This window comes from Vanessa cardui, chromosome 10 (assembly GCF_905220365.1).
Source record: "Vanessa cardui chromosome 10, ilVanCard2.1, whole genome shotgun sequence".
Classification (NCBI taxonomy): Eukaryota; Metazoa; Arthropoda; class Insecta; order Lepidoptera; family Nymphalidae; genus Vanessa; species Vanessa cardui.
This window is the reverse complement of record NC_061132.1, coordinates 5,172,664-5,193,074: the sequence shown is the minus strand read 5'-3', so window position 1 is coordinate 5,193,074 and position 20,411 is coordinate 5,172,664. Positions and strand designations below refer to the sequence as shown.

Below are 20,411 nucleotides of genomic sequence, written 5' to 3'. Positions count from 1 at the left end.
CAGATTTTTAAAAGGCATAAGGGAAAGGAAGGCAATAGCGGTGGTTACCACTTACCATCAACTGGACCATTTGCTCGTTTTAATACTTTATTATAAAAAAATATTGAAAAAAAAAACAAGAAACTTTTTTTTTTTTTTTTTAAATACTTTATTGCACAACACATTACACGACAATGGGTAATAGAGAGACAAAAAAACAACAAATGGTGCGCAAAGGCGGTCTTATCGCTTATAGCGATCTCTCACAGACAACCTTTGGTGACAGGAACTTAAGACGAGAGAACAGGTAAGTGCAAATAGAATTAATAGTTAAGAGATAATAACTATAATTTAAGTAGACTAATATTGCAGTATAATAATAAACTACACACAACTACATCCAAATAATACACATATAATAATATAATATACATATAATATATATCAATATATATACATAATTATAAACTACATATTATTTCATACTTACATACATTCTTGGGATATGGACAGATAATAGTTTTTCAAGCGATGTTTAAAGATGGACAAGGATTTCGATTGCCGAATATCGTTGGGTAGTGCATTCCAAAGTTTGACGGTTTTCACAGTAAAAGAGCTACTGTAAGTTTGTGTCCGGCTGCAGGGCGTTACAAGCTTATTATCGTTACTAGAACGCAGGTTGAGTGTACTGTCACACCCAAGAAATTTGAAGCGTTCTTTCAGGTAAGGTGGTGTATGTTCAACATATAGCAAAGAGTAAAGAAGAGATAAGGCGTGCAAATTTCGTCGAAGCCTGATTGGCAGCCACTTTAACTGAGACCGATACTGCGAGACATGATCGAATTTACGTAGACCAAAGATAAATCTAATGGCTAAATTCTGCAGTCGTTCTAATTTGTTTAGAAGGTTCTCAGTTAAGTCAGTGTAGCAGGCGTCGGCATAATCCAATATTGGAAACAGGAACGAATTGGCTAAGTTGATCTTAGCCTTGATTGGCAGTAGATTTTTCCATCGCCTTAAAAAACCAATGATGGCATACATCTTACGGCTTATTTCTGCAACCTGAGGGACCCAGGAGAAGGAAGCATCCAGAATTAGCCCAAGATTTTTAGCCGTTTCTTGCAGTGGTAATATGTGGCCATCAAACATTATTGGAGGTAGATTTTTGTCTTTAATCCTCGACAGAAGCTTAACACTGCCAAAAACAGCTACCTGTGACTTCCTCGGATTCACTTGGAGCCCGTAAGATCTACACCATTCACAGATTTTTGCCAAATCATTATTCAACGTTGCAACAGCCTTGTCGATACCGTCCAAAGGAGCGGTAACATAAATTTGAAGATCATCAGCATATAGATGATAGGAGGAAGAGATAAGTGTGGAGAGAGTATTGATGAAGATAGAAAAGAGAAGGGGAGACAGTACACCACCTTGCGGGACACCAGAAGGAATATCTAAATAAGTCGAGATCTTACCATTCGCCTTTATGCATTGCTGTCTATTTAATAGGTAAGAGCGAAACCAATCTACAGCAGTAGGATCTATGTTTAGAGATCTTAGGATTGCCAAACATATATCGTAGTCAATACTATTAAAGGCGTTTGAAAAGTCTAGGAGAGCTAGAACAGTTACAGATTTATTATCAATTCCACAGCGTATATCGTCACATACTTTAGTGAGCGCAGTAACTGTACTATGGCCTTTTCTAAACCCAGATTGGAAAGGAGAGAGGATTTTGTTAATTGAGAGAAATTGGTTCAGTTGTAAATGAACAACACGCTCCAGCACCTTTGAGAGAAAAGGAAGAACAGATATGGGTCTAAAATGAGAAGGTAAAGAAGGATTGGGAACTTTAGGAATAGGGATCACTACAGCTTTGCGCCATAGAGATGGGAAAGTACCAGTTGATAAGGAATAGTTAAATATATGACATAAAGCAGGTAAAATGCTATTAAGGGTAAGGATAATCAGACTTCGACTTATTCCATCACAACCAATTGAGTCTGATTTGATGCTAAAGATGTGCTTCTTTAATTCGCCAATGGTGACAGAACTGAATTGGAAGGAAGGATTATAAGGGGTGGGCAGTGTATTGAGATAATTGATTGTATTAAGTTTGTCTTGTGCATTTATAGAGGAAGAAGAAATGAAATGTTTGTTAAGATCATTGAGATCGAAGTTAAAAGAAAAATTTTCCCGTTGACGCCCAATTCCCAATGATTTTAAAAACCGCCAAACCTTGGATGTATCGCTATTCTCAATAGCATTTGCAATAAACTTACGCTGAGCATCACGGCAGAGCTTATTACAACGATTTCGCAGCTGTTTATATTTTTCCAGGTTACTGGTTGTCGCATTTCTTTTATATTTGGCCTTCGCAACATTGCGTTTGACCATGAGTGTTCTAATGTCCTGAGTTAGCCAAGGTGCTGGTAAATGCTTAAGCTTTATAGGTCTCAACGGAGCATGTTTATCTAATAAATCAGTTAACAAAGAATTAAAAATACTCATTTTTTCGTCAATTGAGCTGGCATTATAGATAGCAGTCCAGTCAATATTGTTCAAATCACTCATAAAATTGGTGTTATTGATCTTTTGGAAATTACGCCGCATCACTATTGTTGGTTTTGCCCGCGGAGGCCGAATTTTATAGGATAAATAAACTAAGTCATGGTAAGAAAAAGCTTCAGCGGGGAACTGACCATGAGTGTCAACATGATTAAGAGAGGAAACAATCATTAAGTCCAACAGCGAGGGAGAACAATTCGGAAAGAAATGAGTTGCATTCGTTGGGAGTACGTTAAGGTTGCAGCTATCAACTATATACTTTAAGCGTCGGGCACGTTGGTCATCCTTAAGTAGGCAGGTGTTGAAGTCGCCCATAATTATCGTGTGATCAACGGACGTACTAAATTGCTCTAATAAATTTTCAAAATCATTAAAATAATTAATATTGAGTGACGGACTGTAAAATACGCCCAGTAGTAGTTTGATATGTCCGAATAAGACCTCAATAAATATATGTTCCGATGACTCAGAGTATTGTGAAGGAGATTTATTTAAAATTGTAAAAGGGATGTGGCTGCGGAGATATATAGCTACACCACCGCCACCTTTACCTATGCGGTCATTCCGGATCAGGTGGTAGCCAGGCAAACAGTAAGAAGTTGAGGGTAAGCTTGGTTTCAAAAAAGATTCGGATACAAGAATGGCATGAATATTTTGACTATCGAAGGAAGACAGGAAATCAGAGTAATGTGAAGGAATACTCTGCGCATTTATATGCACTACATTAAAGTTTCTAGAAAAACCGGAGAGATTTGATTCTAAAAGAGAATTTAGAGGAAGAGAAGCACTATGAAAACTATCATCACTTGATAATACTGAGTCGCTATAGTAGGTACTATTATCATTCAAATCGCTTACGCTGTAAAGGTTTGAAATCATACTATTCATATAAATAAATAATTGATGTATATAAATATATATGTATTAATTAAAATAATATATATAATAGAAAAAATAATTATAATAATACTAAAATACCAAATAAATCAAACTACTAATATTAAGTTCTCGATAAGCTACTTCTCCACCCCGCCAGCAATTTGTGAGTAAGAAATTACAAAAAAAAAAAGAAAAAGTAAAACAAATATACCTAATATTATTATGAACATTATCACATCACATCGGATATGAAATTAAGAAATAGAGAAGTAATAATAATTTAAGTAACATAATAAATAATTTTGTAAAGGCAACACAACGTAACCAATAAAACACAAAACACGATTTAAATCCTAATAGTAAATGTTATAAAAAGAAAGAAAAAAAAATAATAAAAGAATACTTAATAAAATAATGCTAAGTAGATATTATTAAAAAAAAAAGAATGTTAAATAATGCAATGCTATATGACAAACTGCAATAGTCCAAAACCAATTACTAAACGCAAATCAAACGTCAGATTGATGACATTAACATTATACCTTCAGTTGTAAAATTATACCGACATGTTTACAAATACAAGTTAATACTAAACGGAATCCGAAATATAATTATAGTAATATGATCAAAGTAATGAAACTAAAATAGAATAACTAAACAACTTATGCTAATGAATAGTATAAACAAATTGAAGGATCGAGGACGAAAACGCGGTCTAACAATACTATAGCTTACTTTTTAATGGTTCTCTTGCTTCGTATGGCCAGAGTTGAATTGGCAGATTTTGGATTTGAATCGGTGGAACTGGTTCCAGCAGCAGAGTTAGTTGCCAAGGGAATGTCATTCGGTGTGCGATTGATTGCGTTGAGCTCTGCTGTTGTGACAATCCGGTGTCGTTTACCGTCTGACCCGGTAACGACAATAACACCATCCTTCGTCCAGCATTTAGAAACTCCGTACTTCTGTCTTGCTGCCATAAACAGATCATGCCTCTCTTTAGTAAGGAACTCCGACAGAGTCACACCAGTATTTTTAAGAGACGTTTTCGAGTACCAGATTTTATTTCGAAGCATTACGTCACGGAATTTTACAAGGATAGGTCGAGGCTTATCTCTGGAAGAGTGACCTAATCGCTGACAACGACTGAGCTTGTCTATCGTGAATTCTGGTACCTTAAGATGTCCTGACACAACATTTGACACTACCAATGGCAAATTCTCTTTTTTATCCTCGGAAACTCCATGCAAGAGAAGCATCTTCCTTCTGCTTCGCATCTCCAGCTGGTTGTATTGCTTCGATAGGAGTTCCACTTGCATCTGAAGACCTTCCAATGCAGACAGAACAAAGATTCTGAAGGCGTTAAATTGGGCTGCAATGTTGGAGTTTGGACTCGTAGCCGGGATAGGACTCTGAAGAGATTTTTGAAATTCAGCCATTCGTGTATTAAAGTGTTCGGTCAGGTCCTGAATTGAGTGTTTGATGGACTCCATAGTGCAGTTACTAATTTATAAATATATTTATAATATATATTTAAATATATGCTCAATGTTCTCGGTTTTAGTGGCTATATCAGTGCTATGGAGATTAGCTGGCAGGTAGGAAACAAACTTAGCACATTTCTACTTGTGAATTATTATTCAACCAATTTATATTAATAAAATTTATAAGAGCTCAAATAAAAACGTGTTGTCTTTTTTTTGACACCTACCCGAAAAAAGTTTGTTCAGTTGCAGATAAGACGATTTCAATACCTTTGATCGGACAATTACTTTTTTCGGAAACAAACAACTTCTTTTATAAACATATACTAATACATTTAATTTGCTTACCTCATAATGTGTTTGGTGAAATATTTCAATATAATAAATCATGAAAAATAAACAGCACATAGACCAAAAGAAAAATGGAAAATTTGCGAAATTCACAACATCTGTCAGGAGAGGATCTAAAATAAAGTGAGTTTATTTTTTTAAGTAATTAAGCAATGTGAAGCAGTTGCTGGTATTAATCATTATTTGAGTGACATTTCATTTCATTTTAATTATTCACTTTTAGATTATCCGAACTAATCGGTCTCAATTAATTCGGATAATCGAGATTCTACTTTATTTATATCACATATATATGTTTGGAGATAATGATTTTTGAAATACAAATCCTATTTTTAATATTAGTAGTTGATCAGATTATGTAGAGATACAAATACACTCAGTCCTGTGATGCGATGGCTATACTGTACATATCCTTCGTATTATCTACCTTACTTGGTGCTGCTGATCTGGTTAAATATTACCAACACATTTTCTACCGCCAAAAGATTGTTATTTTGATTTAAAACGTGACTGAGAAAGTCACTACATGGATCAGGAGCATAACATATTAGTTCCTCAGGTCAGCGGCGCATTAACGATATGAGGAATGCTTTTTGTAATACCAATTCCTATAGGCGGTAATGAAAATCTAATATTAGCGCATCTGTGCTAAAAAAGCTAAGAGTATATGATGAATAAAACCAAGTATTATAATAAGCTTACTTGACACGGCTGAAGCAATAATTGGATGGAGTTGTATCTCTAAATGAAACGCCATACATAACAACGCCAACATCATGACAGCGCCATCTGCTTTTGTTGTCTTCGTAACAATTTGGCTTGTTAAACTATAATATGTTGCTAATTTCCGTAATTTATACGACACGGTTGCATCATTGGCTATTTTTTAAAAAAAAAACAAAAAGTAAAAGACGATTAAAAGTGGGACCATTCAAAAAGGAAATCCTGTTACATTTTACCTTTTTTTTTATTGTAATCAAATTATAATTATTCTTAGCAAATATAATCCAATTTGGAAATAATTTTGATGTTTTGTATTTATTTCTTATTTTATAATTCTTAAATTTCAGAGTTGTCTCAGACATGCATATTGTTAACCTACAGGCACATTTTCTAGTTTTATAAGACGCCACAAAAAATTTAAAATAAAATAATGCCCTGATTCACAGTACATGTCTAATGTTTTTAATCTCGAACCTTCTGAATACATTTAATTTAGAACTCATCGCTAGAGAAAAACAAACAAACATAGCTGATAAACTCAAACTCTTCAATAATTGGCGATGAAATTTAATGACCATTAAAAATAATAAAAATTCTTGCCGATTTGCCTTCTTGATATGTTATCCCTTCTAGCGAGGACGTTATCAAAGGGCAGGTTTTGGAAAGTATTGTTTATTGCGTTCAGAGTAATAATCACTCGTTGTGCAAAATAAATTATTTGTAGTTGCAGCAAAGTCCCAACATACAGATTGAGCAGAAAGTATGCAGTTACAGTTTTCAATATTACTGCAAAAAAGTTTTACATTTGATGGCGATTATTTGTAAATATTTTATTTGAGAAAAAGTAATCATCTGTCAATTACGCGTAAATTGTTGACGAATTTATTGGGGGAGACAAACCAGAAAGAGATTGCAAATATACAACGATATATGTTCAGACTTGTCAAATTATTCACAGAACTCGAAAGATATAAAAGTCTTTCTCATAAATCTCTTTATGAACTATATATAGTCTCTAGTATTACTTTTTGATTTAATAAGACGATAAGTTTTACTAGAAATTATATATAACGAAATTGATTACCTGTGACAAAAGACACATTTGTTTCTAAAAGAACCTTCACGAGACATATCAATCTTATGACAAAATACCCTCCAATTAAAATAAGCGTTTTATTATTTGATTTATTTATTAGACAATTTGTCCAAATGTCTCGTAAATTTGCATCGACCTGAAAAAAAAAATATCTTGACTGACATACAACAACAGCCTGTAATTTTCCCGCTGCTGGGCTAAGGCCTCTTTTCCCGTTGAGGAGAAAGAAGAGCGCATGCATTTGAACCATTGTTTGCGGATTCAAACCCAGGCAAGCACCGCTGAATATTCATGTGGTTAGTTTGTTCTTATAATTCATCTCGTGCTCGGCGGTGAAGGAAAACCTGCATGTGTCTTAATTCATTGAAATTCTACCACATGTGCATTCCACCAAATCGCATTGGAACGGCGTGGTGGAATATGTTCCAAACCCTCTCCTTATTAGGAGAGGAGGCCTAACCCCGGCCGTGGAAAATTTACGGGCTGTTACTTTAACACTTTTACTTTTTACCTGTTTGAGCTTTTCGAAATAGTGAGCCATTCTAGTCATCCTAGCTGGAGCAGTGAGCACACCTATCATATTCATTATAGCGAATATACATAGCGAACACATTTTAATGACTGTGTCTGCTGTTATTTTACCTTGATAGTTAATCAATACAAAATATCCAGCGACAGTTATTATACCTAAAAACCCTAAAACCTTAAATAAATGAAATCTCATATATCGATCTTGTGATTTTACATTTATAATTATTACAAGAAATCGAAATACCGTTAAGGATCATAAAAATTATTCCATATATCATCCAAACATACGACACTTGGAATTCTGGAGCATACTTGAAGGGTGCTATGCCTACCAGACGTGAGATCCTTAGCAACAACCCAATCGCACCACGGTCCATCGCTGAATAAACCTGGAGAGTCTTGATGCCGAACTAGTCAAATGTAGTCTCGCTTTCACAGTCGCAACGAAATTACCGAGACATATCAAAGAGCACATCAGTTTCTAAAGCAAATATAAATAACCAACGCTCCACTAATGACGTCACACTGTACTCAAATCGAACTACGCCGTCACTCAATATTTTATCTCTAATGGATATATAAAAAAAGAAAATGATGACCACTTTTTAATGTAAAAAAAATATACATATTGATATAACGAAATTATTACACCACGATACAGAGATAAAGCAGGGAAATCATTACATAGTATAAAACAAAGTCGCTTTATCTGTCCCTATATCCGTATATCACGTATTATTAAATTCGGACGATTTTGAGTGAAAGGCAAAATGTAGTATGTATTTTATTATAGACAGAGTGATTCGAGAAGAAGGTTTTGTATATAGTATAAACAAACAAATTCTGTAGTATATTTAGTATCAGTATTGCACCGGTGCGAAGCCAGAACAGATCGCTGGTTCGCAAAATATATGTGATAACTAGGTTGTACTCCTGACTTCGCACGAGCGAAATTGGTGACTTAACCAATAACATTAACAAATAGGCTTTGATATAATAAATTATTATTGATCCATCCATTGATAAATGAATTGATTGATGATAAATAACGTAAAAACATTACAGTAACTTTATAATTCTAAACTGCGTAACTTTCAAAAATCAGAATCAATTCTAAATCTTTGAAACCTTTATTGTGAGTCATGCAAGAATTATATGTAAGTCTATTACGCGCATAATAGGTCTATGTTTTAGTAAAACAAGAAAATGACTACGACCCTTTAAGCTAGGACATTGTACACGCAAAATTCATATGTAACTATATAAATTTTGCTTAATAAGGCCTTATTGTATGGATCCCCATAGGGAATTAATGAGGTTTCTCAATATAAATACGACGGTCATATAAAGACAATAAATTATGTAATTGTAAATTATTGATTTCAGACCCATACAATAAGGCCTTATTATTTTTTATTTAATCAGATTTTCAATATTAATTACACATTTTGAAAAACAGAAAGTTCATTCACAGACTTAGGAAGCAGAGCATACTACTGAGTTAAACACAGCTACATAGTCAGTAGTTATCCTCAAGCCTGATCTCGAAACTAAATAATTAGGTTTCAGCTTATTTCTAAATTTGTTAATTACCTTTACTATTCAAATTAGTATGTCATTTACTTAAATAGCGTTTAAATTGTAAGATATCATCAATGTCATGTCATAATTAACTAAATTTGTCACTGTGAGTTATTTGTTTAACAATCATGATGATGCAAACTTTAGTATAGATCTAGAAATATGTGATATATTATCGCTCTTGAAAATATGACATAATTTAATGCTTAAGGCTTTCCTTCGACTGATGTGATCACTGCAGGCAATGTGCCACCAACTTTGTATAAGAGTTTAAACTTAATCTTGAGTCAGAAGTAAAACAATTTAGATGAAATTTCTTATATCAATTGATAAGAATTTTAAAATAATGTAGAGCTGAAAATTTGTGAGCTCAGTTGACATCCTTGACCTTATTTATAACCTCGTTGCTTCTCCGAAACCTGCTGCCTCTATTGGTATATAGGTAACTAATGTAGATACATAATTATATTGCTTTAATAGCTAATTTCAGTTAGGCCTCCTATACGTCACCTTTGTTGTTAACTAGAACCAGAACAGGCCACACGCTGCTGATACTACCTTATTACGTTGAATAATGTTGATATTATTAATAAAAATCGATCTCTAATACGCTGAAAATAACGCTTCAAATTGCATATCAATATATACAACGCTTTCTGCATAAAATACATTGAAAACAAAACTACGATATTTTTAAAGATAAGAAATTTATGTCACGATACAAACACGTCGCATTGTTTGTCGGTATCGATCTTAAAAGTCAGTTGATATATAATATATGTTCATCGACACATGAAGTTTCAACTGTTACAAAGTAGTGTCTGCTACATTTTCTCTCTTTTTAATAACATCCTTTTTATTATAATTGACCAAGATATTCATGAAGTAAAAATGTACTTCCAATATAATTTATGACAAAGCAGATTTAAGGGTAAGCTAATTTGCTCGAAATTAATAGAATACTGAACCTTAACAGAATAGTCTGCGTATTTTTTAGTGTCCACAGAGAACATTACCCACGAGAAATCTTTTGGCGATAATGCGAGTACATTATTTTTTCTAAGAATCACAATAGCGATTCTTCAAGACCGTGAAAAGTGAGAAACAAAGCTCCTATCTCGGGTAGATGCAACAAGATATAATTTTAAAATAATCGTATCCCATTAGTACAATGCGCAATTGTTTAAATGAGAAAACTTATAATTTAAAATTTCTTTAGTTAAAATTATTTTCATGGTTATTTAATATTGTCAATTTTAAAACAAGGTCAATTGCATTTTTTTTTAATTCTACATACTTATATATTATTTATAAACGGAATTAGAGTCGATTGTTTGCGCCGCATAGTCGCTTCCGCCAACATCGTATAAAAAATATTGTGAATATTGTTGACCACTTAGTTCATTCATAGGGAGCTCATCTTGGCTGTACAAATAGTTCATGCATAGTATAAAAGTGTAAGCCAACACGTGAGATATTAACTACGTAGGATGAACAATCAAACGAACTGACAAACAAACATTCTATGCTTTAAAAAGTTTGTAATAAAGAGGTTGAACTGTTTTGTCTCTGCCTACTTATCTATAGATTTTGTTACATTTCGAATTTACATACATACAGACTGCCCTCCGAATTCTGGGGGGGGGGCAATTTTGCGCTCGCCACTGTTCGGGGCAAGCGGAGCAGGCATCATAAGGCAACCCCTACCACACTCGCTGTGGACTTCTGCAACATAAGGGGACTCAACTCCAACTTGAATGCCGTTCACTTTCACCTTGAGACGGCAAAGCCGGCCTTGCTCTTTCTTACCGAGACCCAGATATCTTCTCCTGCCGGTACATCTTTTCTCTCTTTCCCCGGGTACAAATTGAAGCATACTTTTGTACCACGAGCTGGGGTGTGCGTTTACGTCAGAGATGATATCTGCTCTCGACGCCTCGGCAGCCTTGAAGGGCAGGACCTATCAATTATCTGGTTGCGCGTACACTGCGACGACCATCCGCGAATCTACGCGTGCCTTTATAGGTCCCATAGCGGTAATGCCGTAACCGACCGACTGGTTGAGCACGTCCAATTGGCTACAGATTCCGTGCTGCAGCAGACTCCATCCGCAGAGATCATTATTCTGGGCGATTTCAATGCCCATCATACAGAGTGGCTTGGATCACGCACCACTGATCATGCGGGTAGATCTGTTCTCGACTTCGCTTTGGCTTATGATTTGACACAACTGGTCACCTCGCCAACGCGAATACCGGACGTGGAGGATCATACACCTTCCCTGTTAGACCTTCTGCTGACTTCGCATCCGGACGGCTATAAGATTGTCATCGATCCCCCTCTGGGCTCGTCAGACCACTGTCTCGTCCGGAGTACAGTGCCAGTTACACGGTACTCACGACCTCGTTTCGCGGGCTGTCGTCGCGTGTGGCACTACAAGTCAGCAGATTGGGATGGGATGCGGTCCTTCTTTGCATCTTACACATGGGGGCGGGTTTGTTTCTCGATGGATGATCCGAGCGTTGTTGCTGACTCTGTCGCCGATGTGGTGCTTCAGGGTATGGAACTTTTCATTCCATATTCTGCGGTGCCCATTGGTGGCAAGTCCCAGCCCTGGTTTGGTCGCTTCTGTAAGACGGCTTCAAGCCGAAAATGGGAACGCTACCAAGACTGGGCTAACGCATCGGCGTCTCATGATGCAAACACCAGCACATTCAGAAAGGAATATAACTCTGCCTCTAGGTCCTTCAAAAACGTGATAGCTGAAGCGAAGTCGAAGTACATTGGCAGAATTGGCGAGAGACTGGTGCGCTTCCCATCAGGAACACGTGCGTTCTGGTCTCTCGCTAAGGCTGTCCTAGGGAATTTCTGTCAGCCTTCTTTTCCATCTTTGCACAGGGACGGTGAGTCATTGGCCCATACCGCGAAGGAGAAGGCCGATCTTTTAGGGTCTCTCTTCGCGACGAACTCGACTCTGGATGACCAAGGAAAGTCACCACCATCAATCCCGCGGTGTGATACGACGATGCCGGAGTTTAAATTTCGGCAAAGTGCAGTTCGGAAAGCACTTCTTTCCTTGGACATTCACAAGTCGAGTGGACCCGATGGCATCCCTCCAATCGTGCTACGGACATGTGCTCCCGAGTTGGCACCGGTCTTAACGCGTCTTTTCCGGCAATCTTACGCATTAGGCGTCGTCCCGAACTCCTGGAAGACTGCTTTGGTGCATCCGATCCCTAAAAAAGGCAACCGCTCAGATCCGTCCAATTATAGGCCTATAGCCATCACCTCCTTGCTCTCCAAGATAATGGAGTCCCTTATAAACTGCCAGCTTCTGCGGTATCTAGAGGAGAACCAGCTGATTAGCGACCGCCATTACGGTTTCCGTCGGGGTCGGTCGGCCGGTGATCTTCTAGTTTACCTTACTCATAGATGGGCTGAAGCAGTTGAGAGCAAGGGGGAGGCATTAGCAGCCAGCTTGGACATAGCGAAGGCCTTCGATCGCGTGTGGCACAAAGCGCTTCTTTCGAAGCTTCCTTCCTATGGGCTTCCCGGGAAATTATGCAATTGGATTACCAGCTTTTTGGCAGATCGGACCATCAAGGTCGTTGTCGACGGTGCATGCTCCGACTTAAAGTTCGTCAATGCTGGTGTTCCACAAGGCTGCGTTCTATCACCCACTTTGTTTCTTCTGCATATCAATGACTTGTTGCAAATTGGGAACATTCATTGCTATGCAGACGACAGTACCGTTGACACCCAATACACCGGCCGCGCTAATATTTCTCGGGCAAACGTCGAAGGAAACCGGAACAAACTTGTGTCTGAAATCGAGTCTTCGTTAAACGAAGTCTCGAACTGGGGCCGGCTAAATTTAGTCCATTTCAACCCCAAAAAGACGCAAGTTTGCGCGTTAGCCGCTAAAAAAACACCATTTGTCGTATCTCCACGATTTGAGAACATCCCGATAGCCGCTACAGGTAGTATCGGAATACTTGGCGTCGATATTTCGAGCCTCGTTCAGTTCCGCGGTCAATTGGAAGGCAAAGCCAAATTGGCTTCAAAGAAGCTCGGTGTGCTCAGCAAGGCGAGACATTATTTCACGTCGGCCCATCGCCTAAAACTTTACAAGGCGCAAATTCGGCCTCACATGGAGTACTGCTCTCACCTCTGGGCGGGTGCTTCCCAGTACCAGCTCCTTCCATTTGACCGCATTCAACGTAGAGCGGCTCGAGTTATCGACGATCAAGCCCTTTCCAATCTCCTTGATCCTTTGGCTTTGCGTAGAGACGTTGGATCACTCTGCATCTTCTACCGAATTTTTCACGGGGAATGTTCCGAGGAATTGTTCGGATTAATCCCGGCTGCTGAATTTTACCTTCGGACATCTCGTCAAAATTCTAAGTTTCACCCGCACCATCTTGATGTCCGAAAATCCACAACAGCGCGATTTCTTAGACATTTTCTGCCTCGCACAACCACTTTGTGGAACCAGCTTTCGCCGGCGGTTTTTCCGAACCGATACGACATGGGAACCTTCAAGAAAAGAGCCTACTCCTTTCTTAAAGGCCGGCAACGCACCTGCAAGCCTCCTGGTGTTGCAGATGTCCATGGGCGGTGGTAGTCACTTTCCATCAGGTGAGCCTCCTGCTCGTTTGCCACCTATTCCATAAAAAAAAAAAAATTCGTTGATATATTAGAATGATTTATTGAATTCAAATGTTACGTTGTTATCAGCTGTATTTATCTCAACATACTGACGTTAATATACAGTTAATGTTGACCACATCGGTTGAGTTTTATTACGTTTTTAGTGTGATTCTAGTTTATAACACGATGTCTTACATAATTTACATATGCTCGATGATTCGCTGAGAATTATTTAATGTAGATATACCTGAGTTGTGTTTTAATCATAATTAGTTAGCGACAAACTTAATTTATATAGATCGAATAATATAAAGCTACTTGTGTGCACAATTACGTACAGCATTAAGTATGTTTCACGTACAACGATTCGTTCTCTAAAGATCTTTCAATATATATGAACATTTGTATTATTATTATATGCGTATGGTAGAAATAAAAAGAGTTATTAAATATCTTATATCGTCATATAAAAATAAGGGTATAACAATTTGTTTGATTTCTTTGTTGTTTCAAATTATGTTTGAGCAAGATGTATTTAATGTTTAAATGTGGGTGCAAGCACAGACTCACTTGTTTTCCTACAGAAGACAAGACAAGATCGGATAGAAAACCGATGTATGTCCAACGATGTTACGCGTTTTTCGAAGCACATAAGTGAAAACTGCCAATTTCGTGGTTTAAACTGGTACTGAAAAAAACTCAATAAATTTTAATGGTGTAAACAGGGCTTTGTCCCTTGACTTTGGGACCTATTTCTAGATAATGACAAATGTTATATATGTTTTAGATACAACCTTACTTAGAGCATAGTTATAGTAAAATATGGATCTTACCAAGATACACAACGTGTGCGGCCCCCTGGCGACGGTGCTTCGTATCTCAAGCGCGCTCGGGCTCGTGCCGCTCCGCTTATCACCAGTTAACAACCAGTGTATCCGCGTCTTACCTCTCCCAGTCCAGAGGCACTACTCGGAACGCTCCGGCTACAGCGCCTGTGTATCTTATAAGCGTGCAATATTCGGCTATGTTTTGGTATCTGTGCTGAGTAAGTTACTTGTAAAAATGCATTTTCTTATACTTAATCAATTTGTAGGTAATATAATTTTATATTTCTATTATATAATATTTAATTGCATCAAGATCTATTCCTTAGATGCACGAAATTATTTTAATCTGAAGGTAAATGTATTCGGACTCAATTCGGCCGTCTTCTGACGACAGTCTTTGGGTTGATGAAATCACTGTATATTCAAATAGCACATAACAAATCAATGAAAGCACTAGACAAGAATGAAATTAAAACTGATTACTGTAGATTTACACAACCAATAGAAATATGTAGCTCCCTATCGCAAACTTCGACGCTATTCGTCGCTATAGATTCACGCGTCAGAGAAAGCAAGTATAGTACGACACAAATTAGATGTAGCATCGGAAAATGCAATAATGGTGAATACTTCGCTCATCATGAATCGCGTTTAAACAACAGAAATGATATAAGCGATGTTCTTTTTTATGGAATAGGTTGGCGGACGAGCATATGGGCTACCTGATGGTAAGTGGTCACCATCACCACATTTTTTTTGCCTTTGTTTTGCCCAGAAAGTGAAATTTAAATGTTTATATTTTTATTTAAATTAATAATATTCTGCTTCCCTTTTTCGTATTAAACAATAATATCCAATAGACATCGCACCGTAAACAATTCTATCATTCCTTGCAATCCCAATGCGTCACTATCCTTGAGAACTAAGGTGTTATGTCGCTTGTGCCTTTATTAACGCTTACTCTTAAAACCGGAAAGCAATTAAAATAAAGTATAACCATACCACTCATATTATAATGAGTGGGTGGTACCTAACCAGACGAGCTTGTACAGAGCCTTACCACCAAGTCTACCCGGTTAAACATGGTTTATATTGATTATTTTTGTTTCAGTTTTATCACAGGTGATTAGTATGTTCCTTATAGATTATACATTTCAAATAGAAGTTATGACTCGTGTCCGGACAGGAATATCTATATTCTTTGTCGTATCAGTTCAGATTTTATCATTTTCCTCAATCGTCATAGCTGCTTTCGACGGCATCAATAGAGTGAAACGATTTTTATCATATTCAAATAAACTTGAAGAGGTAAATTATGCCCGACTGGAGTTGTTTGTGGTGCTGTTTGTAATATTATGTCTTTTTTTCCTCTTAAAAAGTAATTATTAACATTTGTAATAATCAATACAAGAAAGATGAATATTTATGTATAAAAAATACGTGTCCGTTTTTGGGACGCCCAAAAGAACTTCGAAAATATGTCCGAAAAACGGCTGGCGCTGTGGGCGAGTGAGTGAGAGAGAGAACTAAAGTTAGTGAGCGTTAGAGTAAAAGAGAAGTGGCCATCGCTGGCATGTGCTTAAGAGAGAGGGAAAAATGGTCTCCCTCCCATACGAAGTTATCACTCCAATAAATATAAAAATAATAAACACGACCGATTTGCTAAAAACACGACTTAAATATATATAGGGTTATTGGTGATTCGACGTATTCCCGTTCGAAGAAAAAAATAGATTTATGTTGATATTATTTCAAAATAAATGTTACATTTTACATTTATGAAAAAGTTACATTTATGACAAATTTTGAAAAAAGCTAAAAAACGTGGTGACTCAAAAATGGTTCACTTTTGGATTATGCATGTGGGGGTTAAAATTATTGCAAAGAGTCACCCCTATCACCTCCTAGCGGGAATACGTCGAATTACTAATAACCCTGTATAAACGTTTGGTAACCATTATCACTCGAAAATTAAATAGTAATACTGCCAGCTAGAAAAAATATGACGATACACAAAAACAGATAAAAAATACAGACCCATCAAAGGCTGTCTGAGGAGATACAAATATAAAAAAAACATATCTAAACAAACAAACGAACTAAATAAATCTTCAAAATATTACACAATTTTTTGGGCAGTCGAGTGACATCATATTATATACATATTTACAAAAATATTTTTTGTTGCAGATAAATAGGGAACTGGAAAGCAGCCCCTCAGATCTTAAAATAAAGAATTCTGCTATTATAATATGTGCACATATATCAACTTTTTTAATTATTATTTTCTGGAATGGATATTATTTTATGAAAGACGCTTTGGCTGCAAAGATATCTGTAAATCAAATCAGTAAGTTATGTGTTCTATAATAATTAAATTGTATAAATATTTTTTATTCTCATTTATGAAGGAAGGAAAATTTATGAATGAAAATCTTCACCGAATTGTGTTTCAAACTTCTGTTTTGTAAAATATGATATTTTAAAATATAATTCAATCAAACACTGTATAGTAAAAATATAGTATTATTTTCATACTTCTTGTACAAAATGGAACAAATATACCTAATACTCACGCTTTGTATCTGCTTATCATGATAGCTGCGTCAGTAGCTCTAGTTCTTTTCCGGATGACGTAACTTACTCCTCCTCCATACTTACCTCCTCACCTTCGAACTCAAGCCTACGCTTCCGGTGGCGGCTTCTGCAATATTACACTTTCGCGGAATGAGCCAGATCTTTATTGCAACACAATATCTTCGCATAATTGGAAAGAACCACTACACCAAATATTAACTAGACTTCGCTCTAAGCTTCACTCGCGTTTTTATATCCGATGTCCATCCTTGGAGTTTAAGCTTCATACTAAATTTTGTTTCTTCATGAGCCCTAAAGTCTCTTCCGACAGGTTGGACTTCCTGTCCTTAAGCTGCATGCCACAACATCTCGTGCCTTCTTCCCTGAGAATTCGAAATACATTTTCAAGGTTCTGGTTTACGTCAGTTGTGGTTTCTACAGCAGCGAATCGGTTCTCCAGGATTGACTGGAATATTTCAGATCCCGCAATGGTTTTGAGCAGCTTTGGTCGGAACGTAGACTTCATCAGACGAACGCGCTCGGCCTTAAAATTAATATTCAGAGAGCCTCGGAGAAGTCGGTTATCACTACCGGTATTTAACTTGTTTTTCTCTGAGACGTCTCTGAATATGCGCCACTTGTCCGTCATTATGAAGTCGATCTCATTTATTGTCATAGTGTCGGGGCTTTGCCACGTCCACTTCCTTTGTGGCTGCTTCTTGAAGAAGGAATTCATCAAGAAGAGCCCATCCCGTTCGAGTAAGTTGACAAGCGTTTGTCCCCTATGATTCCTGCTTCCTAATCCATGGGGTCATACTACCGATTCGCTGCAATTCTGTACTCCCACTTTAGCTTTAAAGTCCCCCATGACAACGTTGTAGTGGGTTTTCGTGGTGAAGTGGAGGGACCTCGATATGTCATCGAACAATTCTTCCACTTCATAGTCCGAGTGTGTCGAGGTCGGTGCGTACGCTTGCACCACCTTGAAGGTGTACTGTCTCGGTGAGCTTTATTATGAGATACGCAACCCTGTTCGACACACTAGAGATTTCCACAACGTTGTCAGCGAGGGACTTACTTACCAGAAACCCAACGCCACCTTGGGATTGTTGGTCTCCCTCTCGGAAGTACATTAGGTGGCCCGATTCGAGGGTTACGGTGTCCTCTCCCTCCCTACGGACTTCACATAGCCCTAATATGTGCCACCTAATTTTCCCAAGTTCTACCTCAAGTTTCGCTAGATGCGAGTCAAGCCGTAGCGTGCGTCCGTTATACGTCGCCAGGGCCAGTCAGTTGTGGTGGCCTCCCGTAGCCCGGTGATGCTTAGCACCCCCCGTCCCGCCGTTACCATCGTCGCCACCATGACGAGGAATAGCGGGGCTGCCGGGAACTGGGGGCCGTGGCTTCCGGGTGTGCTGCATGTGGAGGTTGTGCCCATAATCGCCACGCTGGGCAGGCGGGTTGGCGACCTCAGGGCGTAGCTTCTCGCACCGGTGACGCTGCTGCCCGTCACCGGCCTGAGGTATTTAGCTACGCCTATTATGTTGATGGTTATACCGCCATCAGTCGGTCGCCAGAGCCTCGTTTGCTGGTCGGCAGGATGCACCACGGGCAGGTGAGGTTGGCTTGGGGCACTAAGGTGTAGTTTTCACCCCCTTACATCCCTGATGCACAGCATGCACAAAAAGGAAATAAAAAGCATATTTTTGCTGTCCAGTACAAAGTTCGTACTGGGGACACAATGAACGTAACATTTAGATTACACTGTTTTGATATTCATCATAAGCATTATGTTCAAATACTTACAAATATATAAATTATAATACTTAACAAATGTGTAAATTATTTGACCTAGGTAATCTGGTGGGTACATTAAAAGTAAGCTTTTGTTATAGGTCTGTATTAATAATCGACCCAGTAACGATTTCACTTAGAAATTTTAAGTGAAACAGACGTCTAGGTTTCGACAACGGAGTAAGTTTGAAATATTCATGTTCATCGTAAGATTTGAGTTATGTGTTAAGCTTGCAACTAAAGATTAATTATATAATGATTTTTTATAGATAGACTCAAGTCTATCGATGTGGTTCTTATATTTAGAAGACCAAACTACTGTATTCTAAATTACTCCTGACCAATGCATTGTACCTAACAATTTTTGTAGCTGATTGCTTGAAGTTATTAGATTATCTTATTAAAAACCCTAGTATTTTGATGCCTCCAGGACTAAGACTTTGATATGTTTATCGAATTTAAGTTTTTGGTCAAAATTTATACCCAAAACCCGCATATTTTTTTACCTCTTTGAGTACCCGTTTGTATTATATATTGTCGGTTTTCTATATTAGTTTTTGTGAATTTAATATGTTTACATTTTGTTACATTTAAAGTCATTCGTGCTACATGTTATTTTTTTTGCACCACTCTTCTAGTCTACCTAAATAATTTTGAAACAAAATAGAGGAGTATCCTTAATCCTAGCAATAGCTTTTAAGTCATCTGCGAATAGACATTTGTGAGTTTTTAAAGCATTCACCAATATCGTTTATAAAAACTGTAAACAATTGTGGTCCTAGATGCGAACCCTGTGGGATACCAGACTAAACTTTAAAGGAATTGGAAGTATAACCATTTAACACTACTTCGGCAATGCGATTGTTCAGATAAGAATCAAACAACTAAATAAAGGATTCAATATCCCGTGAGATTGTCTAATAGAATAACTTGATTTACGGTACCGAAGGCCTTACTGAAGTCGGTGTCCACCGCCTCTACCGGAATTCGTCTATCGCAGCGCATTCATTACTTGTAGTTGATCGCTTCTTGTAAAAACGTGCAGGGCCTCTATTTTTAACTGAGATACAGTTAGATATCGATTAATACTTATAGAAAAAAATAATATAAAAAAGACGAGCTCAATTTCTTTCGGCGGTTCTTTCAGGTCAGGGGATTTCTTTTTAGGAACCGGTGGTAGTGATTAATTTGACAAACAAGTAAGCGTTATGTATATTGAAGAAAATAATTTAATTTGGTTTTATTTAATTTGGAGGCACTTAGATATGAAGTCTCACAAACTTATTACTGAACCAAATAGAAAATATAATAAGTATACTCGTATGATATAAGAATGATTGAAAAACAAATATTAAAACACATTTTTTTATTCAG

The 20,411-nt window shown here is 37.3% G+C and overlaps 1 protein-coding gene across 1 annotated transcript; it reads right to left on the bottom strand.

Annotated features, from left to right (window-relative positions):
* Positions 1 to 4,137: 4,137 nt before the first annotated feature.
* Positions 4,138 to 5,056, bottom strand: LOC124533222. The gene has a single exon (XM_047108423.1). It carries the CDS (start codon positions 4,914 to 4,916, stop codon positions 4,158 to 4,160), a length of 759 nt encoding a protein of 252 aa, XP_046964379.1. The 5' UTR covers positions 4,917 to 5,056; the 3' UTR covers positions 4,138 to 4,157.
* Between the last annotated feature and the right edge of the window lie 15,355 nt (positions 5,057 to 20,411).

Bases quoted from the DNA above. Each gene is read 5' to 3' on its own strand.
- LOC124533222 (XM_047108423.1), bottom strand. From the start codon at position 4,916: ATGGAGTCCATCAAACACTCAATTCAGGACCTGACCGAACACTTTAAT.